The sequence below is a fragment of the Physcomitrium patens genome, chromosome 10 (assembly GCF_059467195.1).
Source record: "Physcomitrium patens ecotype Gransden chromosome 10, ASM5946719v1, whole genome shotgun sequence".
In the NCBI taxonomy this organism is placed as follows: Eukaryota; Viridiplantae; Streptophyta; class Bryopsida; order Funariales; family Funariaceae; genus Physcomitrium; species Physcomitrium patens.
In genome coordinates this window covers 15076409-15096444 of record NC_143419.1, presented here as the reverse complement: position 1 = coordinate 15096444, position 20036 = coordinate 15076409, and the positions used below count along the sequence as shown (strand labels likewise).

The following is a 20036-nucleotide window of genomic DNA, read 5'->3' as shown; positions in this document are numbered from 1 at the left end:
TCCACTCTCGGTTCAATCATCCCGAATACCTCAACTTCGACAACCTTGACTGGCGAAGTCACTGAAGGTACTTATTTATCTCTGATGTTTGGTGTAATTCGATTGCAGCGTACTGCAGATAGAGTTTGTCAATTTGGATAGGTGGCTATTTGGGGTGACCCGCTTATCTGCTAGCCACATTTCAATTGCAATATTAGTGTGACCAATTCTTCTAGATCGTGTTTCGGAGTTTATCACGATGCCCTTACGTTTTGGCAATGCGACCTTTTGAATTAGAAATTCGCACGGTGTAAGCGAAGTCTTCGATTGAGCATTGTCATAGAATATAGAACATCAGAAGCATTTGCAGATACTCGAAGTGGATTCCTGTCGCTGATGGTGACTTTGTGAATTGCAGATAAGGAGCAAACAAGCCTTTACAAAAAAAACGCTTGATAGATACATCGACAATTTTCACCTCACTCAGGTGAAGAATTGGCAACATGGCAGCGATGTTGGCATGCAGCACAGCCCACGCGCTATGCAATTCACCTGTTGCCCAAACACGAACCTCTGGGGAGTTATTCACTTCTTCAAATTGCAGACTCCACTTGCGCGAACAGCTCGTGAAGAAGCTTTCGTTCAAACTAATCGGAAAACAAAGTATCGTGCCTATGATGCGTGCTTCAAACAGCGACAGTATCCGTGAGCTCGCCTCCGAGAAGGCAGTGGAGTCCAGTAAGCAAGTCGCCGAAGACGCTAACCGGCTCGCCAACGGGCAGAGCCCTGTAGTATTGGACGCCAAGGCAGAAGACGCTTCCGACACTGCTTCTTACACTCCCGACGTACGGGAGAAGGTCGTGGACGTTGCCTCCGACATGTCTGTGGATACCACAGCCGACGTCGATGAGCTTGCGAGGAAAGACGCTGAGCCTCTGGCTGAAGAGTTTGGCTACACCGTTGAAGACACTGCGAATGCGTTGGAGAACAAAGCCGAGGAAGTTGGCGAGAGGGAAGTGAAGAAGGAGTCTGCGTAATTTACTCTCTTCTTCAAGCCCTAGATTTCTGAATGAGTTCATACACATGACTACCGGCCTCAATCAACCACTGGACAATGTCTTTGTATGATTTGTGAAAAATTAGCACAGCAAGCTCCTAGGTAGGAGCTGGCCAGTGCCTTGTAATCCATTAGAGCAATTTTAACACCAATTTGCGGCATTCCGAGGGGTGCCATGTTGTGTATTCGGGGCATTTTCGGTTTGTGGTAACAATAGGACACACGAGATGGTCTTGCTTAGCAGACAACTAGAGTGCCTGTTGCTAGTGACGGCCATTGATGTTGTGGAGGCGCCGAGGCGAAGGAGGGTGAGGGCGGAAGCTGCACACAAATCCAAATAAATGTTTCTCACCATTGCCTGGAAAAGAAGCATAACAGAATTGGTAGGCGCATCGGTCCTTCCAGCCCTCTCCCGCTCACCACGCCGATCAAGCGTCTGTCACCGTTCCCTTCCCCCTTGCCCATGCTTCTGGGCACAAGTGACCTACAACTATCTATTTCCACCTCGAACTCCTCACATTGCAACCCTATAACATTCTTCATTGCAAGAGATTGTACTGTCGATACTGTCAAACTAATTTGGTATCACTTTCTTCAATGGGCTTGTAATGGGTTTTCAAGTTACTGTCTTCAACATCTATTGTTATGACAATCATGTATTTTGAATGTTCTAAACACTTAAAGAAACACAACTTTCAAATAATCCAAATCCAACAATTTTTGAATAACCATTTTTCTTTTTTTGTTGCAATTTTAAAATTTAAATTATGATGATAAATTTTTTTTTTAAACATAGGATTACAACACATCTAATTTAAATAAAAATAATTAATTGGAACAAATATTAAAAAAATCCAAACTATAAAACAAATATCTAAAAAAAAGTGTAAATAAAATACAAATTCAAGTAGATTACTGCTGAAGTCTCTCTTAGAAACTTAAAATATAATATACAATTACTATATCATAAATTTATTTTACACAAAGACAATTATTTTTAAAATACTTAATTACTAATAAATATAAGTTTTAAATTAAAACTTGAAAACTGATTATATTTAAGAAATTTATGTTCATATATTGCATAGATAGGTTGTTAAATTACAAATAATGTTAGAAATATTGTTAATTGTTAGAACAAAAATATAATAAGATATTTAAATAAATTAGCTTAAACAAAAGTAATGTAGAAAAGAAGTTTAGACAAGTTACTTTAGAAGTTTGTAGTATGAAAGCAATTCTTTATAAGGCATCAAATTAATGTTAATAGAAATCAAAACTAAAATATAAACTAAAATATTAGAAAGAATTTGAATTAGAATATAAATTATAATACTTTGTAACAAAAATATTGGATATTAATTTAGAAATCTATGATATCAATCAATAAATATATCAAAGTATCAACTAATGTTTTATAATTACACATTGCAATATATATTTTATACATAAAAAAGAGTGTAGCAATAATAATTTCTTACTAGACATTAACTTTAAGAGATGTTGTAAAGGTAAAATTCACCCCTTAATCCAAATTTTAAGATGGCCTTAAATTAGAAGTTTCTTATAATTGGTGGTATAAAGTAAAAGATACAATTGATAAAAAATAAAAAAGAACAAGCACATAGTAAGCAAAAGAAATACAATTAAGAAATTATACACTCAAAAAACTATTTTTTAGATTTTTTGTTATATTTATTTTTAATAAAAAGTAAGAATAAAAAATAAAATATTAATTAAATTATTTTGATTTTTTCAATAATATATAAATTTAATTAATTATGCATATATTATAATAATTTAAAGATAGAAGAAAAAATAATAAAAAAATTAAGTGAATGTATTTTATCTTAAGAATAACTTGTTTAAGAGATCATGAAATCAATTGTCATTTAGGTTCATAAATAATTTATGTAGATGTCCTAGATAGGCCATAAGGCCTTGGTCTTATATTTGTACCTACATCCAAGGTGCAACACCCTGTATGAGACATGTACACTTCTCTTCAATAATTACTATAATAGTTGCTAATCCTCATATTTTCTGTTAGTATATATTTATATTTTATTAATTTTATTATAATTAAAAAAACCCAATTAGCCTAAAAACCTTGTAAGACCTTCAAATCTAACTCAAGTCTTTTATAGTAACTTTTCAAGATGATAAAAATTATTTCTACTAAAATTTTAAAAAATTGCTGTAAAAAATTTATAACTTTTTTTTAAAAAATTAAGTAAATTATAATTATTTTATTATTTTAGATATTTTAATAATAATTTAAGGCTTTTTAAAACCTTAATAATTTTTTTATAGTAATATAATTAATTTAATTCTAATGAAATCCTATTTATTACACATATTATTAAAAAGATACAAAGTTCTTTTTTATAATTCTTCTACCTACCAACTAATACTTATAGGTTCTGAATAAGTAATATATGTAGATAGATGGCCAATGTATATATTGGTCTTAATAATTAAATATTAATTCTCACTATTAAAAAAAAAATACTAAATCAACTAAAATAATTGCTTCTAAGACTTATTAAGACTCAATTCTAATAGATTTTTTTTTCTAATACGGCTCTTGTTAGTCATAAACTATTCTAAATTCTAATAAATATTCAAATAATCAAATAAATTTTTTAATACTAATATTATCATATTTAAAATTTTATTATTAAAAATTATACATATTAAAATATATTAATGATTTTATAAATGGCAACCATTTGGAATTATTTGTAAACATAGAATAAATCCTACTCATTATCTTTGTTATGATATTGAAAACAAAGAGTACAAAAAAATATAAAAAAAATACTGTATTATATTAAAAAAAAGTGGAACATAACAAGATTACTAAATTTGTGACAAATTTATTTTTTAAAAATAATTATTTGAACTTGATTCAACATATCTTTATATATAGCAACTTCAAACTTAATTTACTTACTTAAAATTAGATTGTATCTATACTTCTATTAAGATTTAAATAAAAGATTGTTTAATATGGAATGCCATGATAAATTGACATAGTTCTATAAGTCTATCAAAGAATTAAAACTTGAAGAACTGAAAGATCAAAATTTTCTTATATCACTCAAAAAGACTAGATAATTATTCAAAGATGATATAATATTAAACTAGAATGGTTATTGCTAAAGACTAAAAAGATATAAAACAAGACTAAATACTAGAAAGACATTGATAAGAATGAAGAAGGCTTTACTTTTGCCTCTTTATATATTATCTAATTATGAACTATGTGACAATGTTCTATAGGACTTCCAATACATGTTGACTTTGCAAAACATATCTTAACCTATAAGACAACTCTTCTATATGTGCACCACATAGTTAGCTTATTCTAAAAGCTATCAATATGTTGTTGTGATATAACACGGCTCGTAAATGAAAGAAAGAAGAAAATATTATATTATAGAATATTTTATTTTAAAATATATTAAAAAATTATCTTAGAAATATAAATAATAGTAAAAAAGATAGTAAAACTAAAGAGTGTCAATGGTGCTTTTTTACAAAATAGGCTTCTACTTACTTTGTAGGGCCATAAATAATATAAAATAAAGTAGATTAGAAAATTAAATAATATAAGCATAAATAAGAAAAATTTAAGAGTATATTTTAGTAAAACTTACCTCAAGAATCTAAGAATTGATACCTAAAAAAGACCACTTATCAATTTCAGTTGAAACTAGACTTTGAGGCACAAAATTACACACCTATGGTGATTCTAGAGTTCTTTTGGAGATTAAAGAATAGAGTTTGAGAGAAAACTAGAGAAAAGATTTTTTGGGCATTGGTTTCATATCAATTGAATCAATATTAAAATTTTGAGAGATTTTCAAAATTAACAATATTCTTGGTCAGTTTAGATTTTAAAAAATATTAATTTATTTACAAATTTGAGGTTTTCTTGAATTTTGTAGTGTGCATACAGATGAATTTTGAGTAGTAAATTGATATGTTAGTTGTTAATGTGTGTAAAAATTTTGAGATCAATCAAACAATTAGATCAAAGTATGTGAAGGTTTTTGTAGGTCAAGGTCTCAAAAATTGGAATTTGAGGATTAGTGAATATTTTAAAGTTTTTTAGTAATATGTTAATTGGATTGGAGTTAATTTTTTTTATGGATACTAAACGTACTTTCCAACATTTTAGATGAAATTTAGAGGTAATTAAATAATTCAAAAATAATATATTAGCATTGAAAGTTCAACGTTTAGATTGAAATAAGAGGCCAAATTGGATTATCTTGCATTTCTTTCAATTAGTAAGTGCAATTGATTTCATCTTTCTTATATTTTTTTCTAATTAAGATACTAAAAAGAGTGCAAATTATGAGTTAATATCAATGGTTTGAAAATTAGTTCATGAAGTTCTATTTACTATAAGATTGTTAATAATTTCTTTAAGATTTAGGATTTGATTAGGATTTGGTTCTGGATTTGGTCTAAAATTTGTTTAGGATTTAGGATTTCATTAGGATTTGATTAAGATTTAATTAGGATTTCAAATAAGATTTGATATAGGATTTTGTTAAGTTTCAATTAGGATTGACTTAGAATTTTAATAAGGTTCAATTAAGATTTAAATAAGGATTTTATTAGGACTTTATTTAGGATTTGATTAAGATTCAATTAAGATTTTAATTAGGATTTGAACTAGGATTAGATTTAGGATTTGATTAAGATTAAATTAAAGTTTTAATTAAGGTTATATTAAGATTTTTATTTTTAATAATTCTTTAGGATTCTTTGTTTTTCTTTTATAACTTTTTTCAAATTTATTTTAAATCAATCAAAATTTGATCAAGATTATTAAGATTTACTTAAGGTTATTTAAAATTCTAGTAGATTTAGGTGGATTATTCTTATATTTTTACTTATCTTCTATGGCTACATGCCCAATGTATTTTCAAGCAAGAAAACACATAATATGACAATGCATGATATATGGTTAACTTGTTGACTAAGTTTTAATCTACCAATCAACTACAAATATGCATAAAGTCAAAAACGTGTCTATAAATTTTCTAAGAAGCTTTTCTAGAAGATACAATGAAATTATTATATTTTTACTTACTTCTATTTAATAATATAAATAATTATTAGAATAAATATGAATTTTTGTCATATTATTTTTCTTTCTAAGGACAAATTCTACAAAGAGTGATGATCATCTTTCATGGATCTTGCTATTCTTCAACTTGGTTTTGATGCATGTCATCAATAAAAAATTTCAACTCTCTTTGTTGCATTTGCAAGATTCTTTGTTGGCTTTCATGTGTATTTACTAATATCATATCTACACTAATGAATATGATATTTCAACCTATTTTTGTGCCACCTTGAATCTAAGACTTTTTTCACCTTAAACTCTTGATTATTATTCACTTCTATAGGAAAAAGTGGCGTTTATCTTTTTCTCAAGATATTGATAATCTCATGTGGCTTATGAAGAGACATGTAGAATTAGGGATGGATCTTCAAAAACTCCAATAGATGTAATAGATAAGTAAAAAGATTGAGTTATTCACAAGTAAAAAATGGTCTAAGGTTAGATAATTTAACTTATCATAAGGGCGGCTAGTCTTAATATTGTAACAAAGTAACCATATTTTTTTTGCTAACATAGAATTGAAGTTGCTTCTTGTAATAGACATCCACATTGGTCTTTTGTCAATCTTCAACATCTTTCAAATGTGCCTTTATTATTATATATAGCTCAAATAAATGATTTGCTACATCTTCTACTATAAGATTATCAATTTTAAAAAAGTCAAAAATATTAAGACATGAATAATAATTATAATTAATAAATAAAGATATTTATTATATATAAAAAATCTTATATTATTAAAAGAAAATTCTACTGAGAACAAAAATATTATCCAATCATCTTATTGGTAGTTTTGATACATCTTAAATATTACTCCAAAATTTGGTTTATGTGCTCCATCTATCCATTAATTAAAAGATAAAAATCAAAGAGAGATTTATATTTATTTTTAGAATCTTAAAAAAAATTCTTTAAAATCTTAATATAAATTTAATTCTTTGTTTGATATAATATTCTTTAATAATCCATGATAGTGATAGATATTGCCAAAAAAAAGTTTAGCCATTTCTTCACTTATTATAGATTTTGTATATGATAAAAAATGTGCCTTCTTAATAAAATTATCTACTATCACAAATATAGAATCATACTAAGCTAAGATTAAAAGATTCATGATAAAATCCATAAAAACGAAAGACCATAGTTCTTTTGGAATAAGTAATGGCTAAACAAATCCATAAGGTTAATAATGAAGAATTTTTTACCTTAAACAAATGTCATATGATTGTACAAAGCCTTTGATTAACTTCTACAATTGAGGCCACCAAAAATCTCTAAATATTAATTCCAAAGTCTTATTGTATCCAAATTGTTTGGCTATAAGAAAGTCATGACAAGTTTGAAGAATATGTAATCATGCTTCACCTTCTAAAATATATAATCATCCTTTGTATAGATCTTTGCTTGATTTAACTGATTAAAAAAATCCTAAAATCAAAGATAGAGGATACATATTCTTAATGGTGATCTTATTGATTCTTTGATAGTCTACACACATCTATAGAGATCCATTTTATTTTTTTACAAATAAGATAGTATTAAAGTTATTAAAATAAGTAAGTAAAAATAAAAGTAGAATAAATTATATTGTAGAGGATATTACTTTAGATAAGTTGCTATTAGTCAAAGGATTGGCTCTTGGTATATAAGAATGCCAAGAGATAAGGTAGATGAATGGACAAAGGATCTTAAGAATATAAAGAATGTACTTAAGATATATTCTTCTAGTAGATAAGATAGTAATTGATAGTCTCGGTAGAATATTGGATGGATGCATTCATCAAAAGATGGAAGTTATTCATTAGGGCAATAGCCACCATCTATAAGAAACGGATATTGGAAGTAAGAAATATCTTACTCCATACTCTCTTTGTATACAACCTTATTAATGCTAAGTGTTGTGACTTCATAATGCTTATTTTTCAATAGATTATGGGCCCACTGACTTTTAGTTGTGAATTTTGAAGTTCTTTGAAGTCTTACTTATTGTGAGGAGTAGATCTTTTTTTGTTGTTATTAATGTTAGCATTTGGTATCATCTAATTCCATTGATGCATCTAGTTGTTGATATAATTTTACTCTTATTTATTATTAAACACATTAATAATCTTGGAGGTTATTAAATACCTTAGAAAGATATTTTAAAATACTAATATTATATTTTTTTGCTATTTTACATCATTTATAATATAACATTGTAGTTCTATGTGATAAACTTCCTTTGAATTTCTCTTATAGTAATAAAAATTATTTTGTGAGGTTAGAAGTATTTCATGAGAGAAAAAAGGCGATTGTAGAATAGTAATGTTTATATAAGATGTTAAGATAGATTATAAGACTTGTGAGAAGTCTTATAAGTGAAGTTGAGAATGAATAAAGATTTAAATCACTTCTTTGTTTACAAAGTGGGCATTCTAGATTTTTAAGGCAGCAACATTTCTTGTTGATTTTGAAAGCACTTTCTTCTCTTTTCTTGATTTTTTTTGATATATCCCTTTCTTAGATATGGCTTCAAGTGAAGGTGAGAATTTGAGAGTGATTGAGAAGTTTAAAGGTGACAACTTTTACCATAGGAAGAAAAAAATGGAATTTTTTTTGGCTTCATTGAACCTTTGGAATATTGTAGATGAAAGTGAAGTGCTTCTAAGTGATAATGTTGATGTCAAGGTGAAGAAGAAGTACAAATATTTTGAAAGGAAGGCTTTTAGCATAATTACATCAAATTTGGATAATGCCAATTTTTTATATGTAATTGCTTGTAATGAACTAGCAAAAGTATGAAAGACTCTTTTCTTGTAATGGACCAATAAAAGCATAGAAACCTTGCTAACATTCTATGGATAAGCAAGAAGTTCCTAACAATAGAGATGAAAGAAATAGATGACGTCATGGCTCATGTCAACAAAGTAAAAGCACTAACAAATTAACTAGTAGTTGTTGATAAGTCAGTTGATGATAAAGATATTGTGTTGACATTATTCATGAGCCTTTTCGAATCCTACAACTACTTCATTGTGGCATTGAAGTCTATTAAGATAAAAGAACTTACTATGAATTATGTCACATCAAGGTTGCTCATGAAGTAACCAAGATGAAAGAAAAAGAGCTTCAAAGTGATGATTCAGCTATATTTTCAAAACAAAGCAAAGATAGCTATTTTCACCAACATGATAATTCAAAAAGCAACTGAAGAAATTTCTATATTTGTAAAAAACTAAATCTTTTTGTTAAAAATTGCTACGACGTTAAGAAATGAGATAGGAAGAATGCAAACAATGCTCATGATAACTTTGATGGATATGATTATGCTTTCATGGCAAGTAAAAGAGCTTCTATGGCTACTATGTCTAAGTAGATTATAGATTCAGATGCTACAAAATACATGATACTATATAAATATTCATTTGACACTTATAAAGAAATTTCAACAACCAAAGTTTGGTTGGGAGACAATAGCATGGTACAAGCCATTGGAATTGGATCCATTATTGTAGAAATCATTGTAAAGGACCAAATCAAGAGAATCTCATTGAAGGAGGTTTTACATGTACCAAAGATGAAGAAGAACCTCATTTTAATGAGCAAACTTGTATCACATGGTTATAAAGTTTAATTTGATAAGAATGGATGTTTTATAAAGATATTGGATGGACAATGTGTTGCTAAAGGCCTTAGAAATAGCAACTTCTACTTCATCAATTGTAAGAAGGTAAATGAAATAGAAGTGGTAGTATTTGTTGATTTTTTTCTAGATCAAGACAAATTTGGACTTTGGCATCAATAATTTGGTCATTTGAATACCAAAAGCATGAAAGAGCTCTAATTCATGATAAGTGGCTTCATTTTTAGTCAATTTAGCTACAATACCTTAACACTTATTTACAAAGGATGTATATAAGACAAACAATAAAAGACTTCATTTCTAAAAGGAGTAGCAACATGTGCTACCAAATTATTGGAAATTGTGTATTTTGATATTTATAGAATGAAGAAGATACCATCAATAAGAGGAGCAAAGTGCTTTATCAAATTTATTGATGATTTTTTAAAAAAAATATGGATTTATATGATTAAGAATGAATTTTTTCCAAGATTTAAGGAATTTAAGGCTCTTATAGAGAAATAATATATGTGCAAGCTCAAAGTGTTGCGTACAGATAATAGAAGTGAGTACATATCAAAATATTTTGATGAATTCTTGAGGTTTCAAAGTGTTGCACAAAGATTATAGAAGTGAGTACATATCAAAATATTTTGATGAATTCTTGAAGATTCAAGGTATTGTAAGAGAATCCTCTATTCCCTACACTCCACAACAAAATAGAGTTTTTGAAAGAGTAAATTCCACCATTGTGGAGATGGCAAGGAGTATGCTTCATGTACAAAATCTTAGGTATGAATATTTGACAAAAGTAGTGGTTAATGCAATATATACAAGGAATAGATGCCCAATAAGTGCACTCACATCAATGACTCTAAAAGAAGCTTGAAGTGACAAGAAACCTTGTGTTTTACACATGAGAATTTTTAGATGCATTGCCTATACAAAGGTACTAGATTGTATGAAGTTCAAACTTGATGTAAAAAGTACAAAATGTGTATTTGTTGGATATTGTGAAGGTATCAAGGCATGTAAGCTTATATATTTAGAAACCAAAAAGATCATCAAGAGTCGTGATGTAGAATTTTTGGAGCATAAAAGTGCTTATGAATATTTGGAGATGTGTCCAAGTAGGAGTAATGGTGTGTTTGTGGACACATCTTTAATTTCAGCAAAGGAAGAAGAAGAAGATGATGACATTGGTGATGGTGGAAATTCAAATCAAGATGAAGAGGTAAAGAAGATAGGCCATAGTATGCCTATTATTGCAAAAATCAGCAATGAAGACAATGAAGTTGTTGAAGATGATGATGATGATGATGATGATGATGAAGAGTATCAACCTTTGAATATGAAGAAACAAGTTTTAAGAGAGAAGAAGCTTAGAAGAAACCTTGGAGCAAAAGAAGGTGAAGCTTCATCAAGTGAAAGAAGATATTGTTTGAGAGATAGAAAATAACTTAGTACATAGTGGAAGAATTACATCTTTCCTCAAGTAAGTAAAAAACATGCCAATATTGCACTCCTTATTAATCTATTGAGTTTGTGTGATGTAATTAAGTCCACAGATGCTATGAAGTGGGAGAATACCATGGAAAAAGAGTACAAATCACTCATAGATAACGGAATATAGAAATTGACTCAACTTCCACCAAATCGATCATCAATTGGTTGTAAGTGGGTATTTAGAATCAAAAGAGATGTAATGAGTAATATTATGAGATACAAGTCTAGATTGATTTCCAAAAGCTACTTATAAGTTGTTGGTGTTGATTTCAATGAGACATTTGCTCCTTTAGCCAAATTCACCACCATTAGAAGTATTGTTGCAATTGGGGCAGCAATGGACTTAGAAATGCATCAAATGAATGTGAAGACGGCTTTCTTGAATGGAAATCTAAAAAAAAATATCTATATGGAGCAATATTAAGAATTTGTAGAAGAAGAAAAAAAACATCTTATTTGTAAGTTGAAAAAAGCCTTATATGGGCTCAAGTAATCTCTATGAATATTGTATTAACGTATTGATACATTCTTATGAATGAAGGATTTAGAAGAAGTAAATCTGATTATTCATTGTATGTTATGCAATTATGTGAGTTCATATTGATTGTGATCATGTATGTTGATGATTTGATCATCTTAACCAATATTATGAAGATGATAGATTAGTTGAAAACAAAGTTAGAAAAAGAATGTAAAATGAGTGATTTGGAAGAGCTTCACTATTGTTTAGGAGTGGAGTTTGTGAGAGATTGTGCTAAAAAGACCATTACAATGAATCAAAGCAAGTACATTGAAGAAGTATTAAAATGATTCAACATGAAAGAGTGTAAGTGTTGTTCTCGTTGTGTTCAAGCTTCAATGTATCAAAATAATTGAATTAATAGAGGTGGATTCGAACACGGGAAAAAACTGGTTATATGAATTGGGTTTGTTAGTGTTACAATTGACTGTACTCTGGCTATCTAAAATCAATTATCAAACTACAAAACATAAAGGCTTACTACTTCCATCTTAATTCAATCCATAATCCATTCTATGACTATCAATTCAACAATACTTCCATATTTTTATCCGTTCATCTCCCACTTACTCTCTTTGTGGTTTAAATATATTCAATTATTGATCTCTAGCTTACCTATTATATTCAGTTTTTCAATTCATCACACAGAATTATGACTCTCTTAGTCTGCCACTCCATACTAACTTCTTAGTATTAAGAAACTATCCATTATTCATCAACAACAAAGAAACAAAAAGAGTTAGCACCAAGCTTGCTCTAGCTTATGACTATCATAGTCTGGCCCTCATCACTCTTTCCTCAACCTCTTTATCTATCAAAAGATGATTCGTCGGCGAGCAGATTCCAAAGGTTATGATCCTTTGGATTCTTAACCATTTATTCTACTAACAACCTATTGTTACCAACTAAACTGCCTAACCATTAGTCTAATTCTCAAGGTTATCAATAACTAACCAGTAACTTATCACAAAGTTTATTTACCTATTCTACATAGCCTCATTCTTATCTGTGCAACGTTCTCGCAAACATTATTTAGCTTCAACTTATAAAGACGTAGCAGCTTTGGCTTCTTCAGTCAATGGCATTGGCTTACCAACCTTTGAATTGGTGACCTTCTCCTCTTTACATCTTCATCATTGCCTCAGTGTTCGAAGGTTCTCCATCCAAACGTGCCATCAGATCTTCATTCAACAAACCCAATTCCCGTACCTAAGATTCAAGTCAAGCAATTAGGTTGTCACGCTCCTCCAACATCTTCTCCCATTTTTCTATCCATTTCAAAGGTATCTCCAAAGGTGTTGTCGCTGAAATTGGCATATTGGTCTACACTAAATTATTGGCCTCCTTTGCTAATGCGACAAGTTTAGTTTGCAACATCGCAACTTCTACCTGCATTAGTTCCTTCTAATCGATCTGCAACCTTGCTTTCTCAGACACCATATTCACCATCTTCTCCTTAACCACAAAAAAAAAACATGATGCTTGTTAAGAGTCCCTCTCCTACTTCTTACTATGATCCAATCAATTGGATCGACTCTCCCTTATTTCTCATGATTCGTCATAATGAAATACTTTATCATCATCATTATTTACCCCCCCTTTTTTGGAACAAAAAACCTGTCCCAGATTTATATATAATAAAGTTTAAGCTGATTGCCATTGATTTGTGTCGTAAATTTAGTACCCATAAAATCTTCCAATTGCACGGAACCATTTGGAAATCTGTCAATAACTCGATATGGCCCATGCCATCGAACTTGAAATTTTCTTGGAAAATTTTTAAATTAACTATCATAAAGAAGTACCAAATCATTTGGCATAAAAACCTTTGGTCTAAGCTTACTATCATAATAAGTTTTTCTTTGTTTTTGTGTAGTTTCCATGATCATTAATGCATTGGCTCTAATTTCATCCAATTTTTTCAATTCTTCTAAATGGTGCCGTAATGAATCTTGATCTCTCAATCTATTATCTATAACAATTTGTAAACTTTGGACTTCCAATTCAATACATAATATTGCTTCCTGGCCATAAACCAATTGAAAAGGAATAGCATTGGTAGTAACTTTATATGCAGTATGGTATGCCCATAAAGCTTCGAACAACTTAGTGTCCTAATCCGTTCCTGTTCTTGAAACTATTTTTATTAAGATTTTACATAAAATTCCATTAATCTTTTTTGTTTGTCCATTGGCTCTAGGGTGATATGGTGCAGTCTTATGATGTTTTATCTCATATTTGGCCGTAAGTACTTTGATTGTACTATTTATAAAATGAGTTCTTCGATCACTAATCAATTCTTGTAGACAACCAAACTATATAATAATATTTTCATACAAAAAGATTGCTACTATATTTATACTATCGGTTTTTGTAGCTACGAATTCAGCCCATTTTATTACGTAATGCATTGGTACCAATATATATCATTTTTGTCCATTTCTCGAGGCTAGTGCAATTGGTCCCACAAAATCAATTCCCCATTTTTCAAAAGGTGCTTGAGCCAAAATTGGTATTAATGGAATTACTAAAGTTCCAATAGATTGACCCGTTCTCTGACATGGGTCACAATGACGGACGAATTGGTGGGCATCTGCAAACAATGTTGGCCACCAATAACTAGCCTCTAAAGCTTTACGAGCCGTGCTGTTCTTTACGAAATGTCCACCGCAACTGTCCAAGTGGCAATCTTCTAATATAGTACGCACTTCAATTTGATAAATACAGCATAGCAAAACTCCATTTTTGCTTTGTTTATATAAAACTTCAACAAACATCGTATAAGGTGCACATTTTAATATTAAGCGTCGTTTAATCTTTTCATTAAAATTGGGTGGGAAGGTTTGAAATGTCAAGTATTGAATTATTTCACTATACTCTGAAATAATTACATCTACCGCAAACAGTTTCGCATCGGGTAGTGCATCGTTAATGGATTCATTACCCAATATATTGGATAACCGAGATAAATGGTCCACATTGGAATGTGATTTTTTTGGTCTTATTTGAATAATAAAGTCAAATTCTTGCAATAGTAAAATCCATCGTATAATACGACCACTCAATTGAGGCTTATTAATCATATATTTTAAAGCATCATGGTAGACATGGAAAACAAATTTATAATCAAGAAGATAATGTTGAAACTTTTGTATGGAATAAAACATCTCCAATGCTTCTCTTTCGGTTGTTGTATAATTTCTTTCAACTACTACCAATTGACGACTTGCATAATAAATATGGTGATCGAAACCCCAGTCATATTTTTGGCTTAGCACAGAACCAATCGCGACATTAGATGCATCCACATAAATTTGGAATGGTTTTGTCCAACAAGGTGCCACCAATATTGGTACTAAAATAATTTTTGTTTCAATGTTTCGAATGCAATTGTAGATTCCTTTGTCCAAAATAGACTAGTTTCATCAGTTGGTGGTTTCTTCAAGAGATTTGTCAAGAGAAGGCATATAATTACGAATAGATAGATAAATTGCTGATAATAATTGACATGGCCGACAAATGCTTGAACATCCGTAATAGTATTTGGTTGCTTTAATTCTATTATAATCTTTATTTTATCTGGATCTGTAGCAATGCCTGCCATCGAAACTATATGTTCCAACAGTTTATTAGAAGGCACACCAAATTGGCATTTTTCCGAATTTAAAGAAATTCCATATTTGACACATTGATTCAAACATTGACCTAAACATTCTAAATCCTTGGCTCTCATAGTAAATGTACAAAAATCATCTAGAAATATTTCCATTGAAATTTGTAGATAATCTTGGAACGCTTGCATCATTACCCTTTGAAATGTAGTTGGTGCATTACAAAGCCCAAATGACATAACATAATAGGTAAAGGTCCCCCAATCCATAGTAAAAGTAGTTTTTAATTGGTCTTCTTTTGCAATCTTAACTTGATTATAACTAGAGAATCCATCAAGAAATGAATATTATTCATATCCAGCAACAACATCCAATATACTATCCCTGAATGATAAAGGAAAATAATCCTTCTTGGTAGCCGCATTTAATTTCCGAAAATCTTGACAGATGTAAAATTTTCCATTCTTTTTCGATACCATAACAATTGGTGAAATCCATTCACTGAAAGAAAATTGATAGATAAATTTAACCTCCAAGAGTTTATCCAGTTCTTCTTTTACCATAAGTGAGTATTTTGGATTAAGTCGATGTTGTCTTTGGTGTACTGATGTAGCATTTTCCTCCAACATAATTTGATGCTCACAAACTTCAGCTGGAATTCCTTTCAAATTTACATATGATCATACGAAAGTAATTTTATGTGTTAAAAATTAATCCACTCAAATTTCTTTTTCCTTGCTTTTTATACCATCGTATATCTAAATGATTTGGAAAGCCTTCCCTGTATCTAAATTAATTGATTGACATCATAGAATTTCTGGAGTCTCTAAAATTATGTTCTGCTTAATTCTAGAATCTTTCATAAAATTCAACAAACTAGAACTTTCCAACTCCAGTTCCATAGCACTAACGTGATTAACATCCTATCTATTCATCCAACATGCAATCATATGATTAGAATCGTCAATAACATCTAGAAGAACTAAATACTCTCCCGGTCTCATACACTGGTATTTCATTCTAGTGTGCTCAACAACTTGCCTTATATTAGCATAAATTGGCTCAAGTGCACCAATTTCTTCTTCTATAGACTCACCTTTACAATCCGACGTGAATTTTGAATTGGTAAATTGAGTTTTTCCATGATATTGGACAGGGTATATTTGAAGCACAATTTTATCATTACCTTTCTCAATTGTCAATGTACCATGGCCCCAATCATTTTGAGTTTTAGCTTGATACAACCATGGTCGCTTCAATAAAATTGGGTATGATAATATAAAACTTTACAATCAAAAAATAATATAATCAATTTTGTAGGTAATCTTGCAATTATTGTATCAATACTTTGTAAAATATCCATAGGTTTAACTTGACTTGAGTCAGCCATTCTCAAAACTACTGTAGTAGGCAATAAGTGATCTAAATCCAACCTCTTCATTGTAGCAACATTCATAAGATTTACACTAGATCCTCCGTCTACTTGCACTTTCGATAATAATATTCTATCAATTGAGACATCAAACATTGGTGCATCCGGATTAGGATTCAAACTAACTTCTCAGATTTCTTTAATTCCAGATTTGCGACAAATTAATGAAGAATTGAAGATAGTTTGGCACTCAAGTGCTACCGCCAATAGTTGCTTCATAGAGATCGTGGGCTTTATGGTGTCCAAATCTTTTAGAATATCATATGGTTCTGTATTAGTGGTAATTTCCAATATCCGTTTCTTCTTTCTAGATGTAGACACTGACGTAAGTAAATTGGTTTTTCTCTATATTAAAAATTGGTAAAGCTATAGGAACTGAATTTGACGGAGCCTATAAAATCAGTTCTTTCAACAGATAAGATTGTTCTCCGAATGAGGCTGATATTGGTTCCTTGGAATTCATGCCTCTTAGATGATCTTTCAATGAAAAGACATCTCTCAAAACTGTGTAGAGAACGATGTCGTGTTGTAACACGAGTATACCATGAAAATATAAAGAAAGGAGACTTTTATTAATGTTCAGTTACCTCGAATATTGGGAGCAACGACCAACTCCAGTGCAAATATTGAGTGGCCAGGTTCAGTCACCCCGTTACAGTCAGCCGGGGCATACTGAAATGCTCCATTCGATTCCAATAACGGGAGTCAGCAGGAAGAGAAAGGACCAATTCACACGACAGGTGAGCTGGTTCGAAGAGCCAATTGGATCCAATTTCAAGAATCCAATCCGGGTCCTCTTACCCAATATGAGACATGCATTGGTCGGACAACCCAATGCAGTCTAGTTACGGGAAAATCCAGGTCTTGCTACAGGCCTCAGACAGTCTGATGCGAAGGACCAATTTGACCCAATTACGTGAACATTCAGGTTACTACGGGCATCTTACCCAATATGAGACCTGAATTGGTCGGGCGACTCAATGTGGATCCGAGTACGGGATTTTGATTCTGTTTCAGGCTGTCCTATTCTTTGTGCCGTTTCAGGGAATGTTGTTTTCGGTAAATGGATTTGTTAAAGGTAAAAACAGAGGAGGAAGCTCTCACGGCGGGAACCAATTTCGGATCTAAGCTCTGGCGATGGAAGCCAATTCCGGATCCAAGACGAAAGATTGAAGAAATTCAGAGGATAAGGTTAGGGAGAAAATAAGTTTTGGCGGGGGGATTTTTTTGGATCAAGGAGCTAGCTTCAAGCTCTTTTTAAGGTTACTAGTTTGGTTTCATTGGAGGTTTTTGAAGATCAAGGGGATTGGAGAGGAGCTTCATGCTTCGGGTCGGGGAAGAAAAGATGGAGAATTGGATTTTTCTTCTTCATAGAGTTTTGGGAAGACTGAGGCAATCGTTGCTGAAGTCAGTGTTGTAATGGTGAATCGAGATTTTTTAATGAAGTAGATTTGATTACTCTTGACTGTTTTGTGAAATCGAGTTACGTCTGTGATTGAAGGATTAAAAGGATGTCTATAGGATTGAGTATGCGGAGTGAATGAAATTTATTGGGTTAATCTAACAAGACAGTCAGTGGATACAAGATCGTAAGTACAAAGCGGTATCGGAGATTAGCAGATTGGGTTGTTCGGGGTTCTCTGTAACGTCTAGAGACCTACCCATTGGGATAAAAAGGATTTTGACAAGCAGTCGAAGGGCATCCGTATAGATTTACGGTGTATTCTTGTAGTCGTTTATATTCCAGCAGTCAAAAACTAATAGACTGCTTGACTATTGGCGAATCTCCATACTACCTTCTACAGCCAGACGCCCGGCGCGTTCTCGAGCAGGAAAGCACGTAATACGACAAAAGTGGTGAACCCGACGTGAAAGCTTGAGGTGGAAGGTATTGGATTTCGGTTGATTTTATCTTTATTTTATAGAAAACGAAAATAAAAATTTTGAAGGATTTTTGGGAGGAGTTTCTGGTGGAGAGTCTTCTAAAGGACAAGGTATGCACATGGATCCATCTATTGCTAGTATGTTTCAAGCCTTCTCATTGTCAATGCAACAACAGCAAAGCAATGATCGAAAGGAAGCTTTGGCAACCAAAGCATTGCAAGCAGTGGTCAATAAAATTGATCAATTTGATGGGAGGAATATTTCAAGGTATTTTAGATGTTATGTTCGTGAAATGGAATTAAATCGGGTTTCTGAGAAGAAAATGGTTGCACTATTTGGACTTGCCACGATACCGGAGATAAGAGACCACATTACATCGATTAAGGATCGTTATGGGAATTCATGGGAGGTTTTTTCACATGCATTGAAAGACGAATATTTCTTGGAAGTTGCTGATCGTGTTACTAAGAAGCTGTTTCCGGAATGGATTGAATGGCCCAATAAGAATTTGCAAGCAACAGAGCTACTAAGGAAATTTGAGAGGCAGTACTCTCAATTATCGAAGGTAGAAAAATTGACATTGGAGCCGAACAAAGTTGATCTATTTCTTCAAGCTGCTGATGGAGAATTGCAAGAGAAATTAGAACCCCTTCTTGAAGACAAAGAAGAAGATGAAGGATTGACAACGAAGTGGAAGAACGTTGAAGATGCTTTGGAGTTGCTTACAAAAAAAGAAAGGAGGAAGGATAGGAGCAATATTCCGAAAACAGTACAAGCATCCAAAGCTCCAGTACGTACAACACCACCAACAATGCCTACAGTTCAACCTTTGACATCCTTGTCAAAGAAAGCAGATATGGGGATGGAAGAAATTATACGAGGAATGCGAGATCTTCAAATCAAATTGGCAAGACTTGAAGAGAATACTTCTACAAACAATTCGAAGAATGTTTCAAAACAAGGATATGTACAAAGATGCATTTGGTGTGATGATGCTTCACACACTAGAAAAGATTGCAATGAATTTAATAATATGATACGACAAGGAATTATTTGCTGGAAAGATGGAAAGATAGCAGTGAAAAATAGAGAGGATCTTCTTCAAACCAATTTTGGCAAGGGAAGAATGAGAGCATTGGTTCAAGATTACTTAAAAGAGCATGAAACAGTAGCACGAGAAAGTGCAAGTTATGGTGCTAGAGTAGATGATGAAATTGGTGGAAGTACAGAAACTAGTGAGTTTTGGGCTTCTGCCGTTTCTACAATGCAAGAAGGGAAATTACCTCGAAAAGCGTTATTG

The 20036-nt window shown here is 31.4% G+C and overlaps 1 protein-coding gene across 1 annotated transcript; it reads left to right on the top strand.

Annotated features, from left to right (window-relative positions):
* Window positions 1-1221, top strand: LOC112287449 (uncharacterized). The gene is made up of 2 exons (XM_024530433.3): window positions 1-67; window positions 398-1221. The coding sequence occupies exon 2, from the start codon at window positions 483-485 to the stop codon at window positions 1014-1016; it is 534 nt and encodes a 177-aa protein (XP_024386201.1). The 5' UTR covers window positions 1-67; window positions 398-482; the 3' UTR covers window positions 1017-1221.
* The last annotated feature ends 18815 nt before the right edge of the window (window positions 1222-20036 follow it).

Bases quoted from the DNA above. Each gene is read 5' to 3' on its own strand.
- LOC112287449 (XM_024530433.3), top strand. From the start codon at position 483: ATGGCAGCGATGTTGGCATGCAGCACAGCCCACGCGCTATGCAATTCA.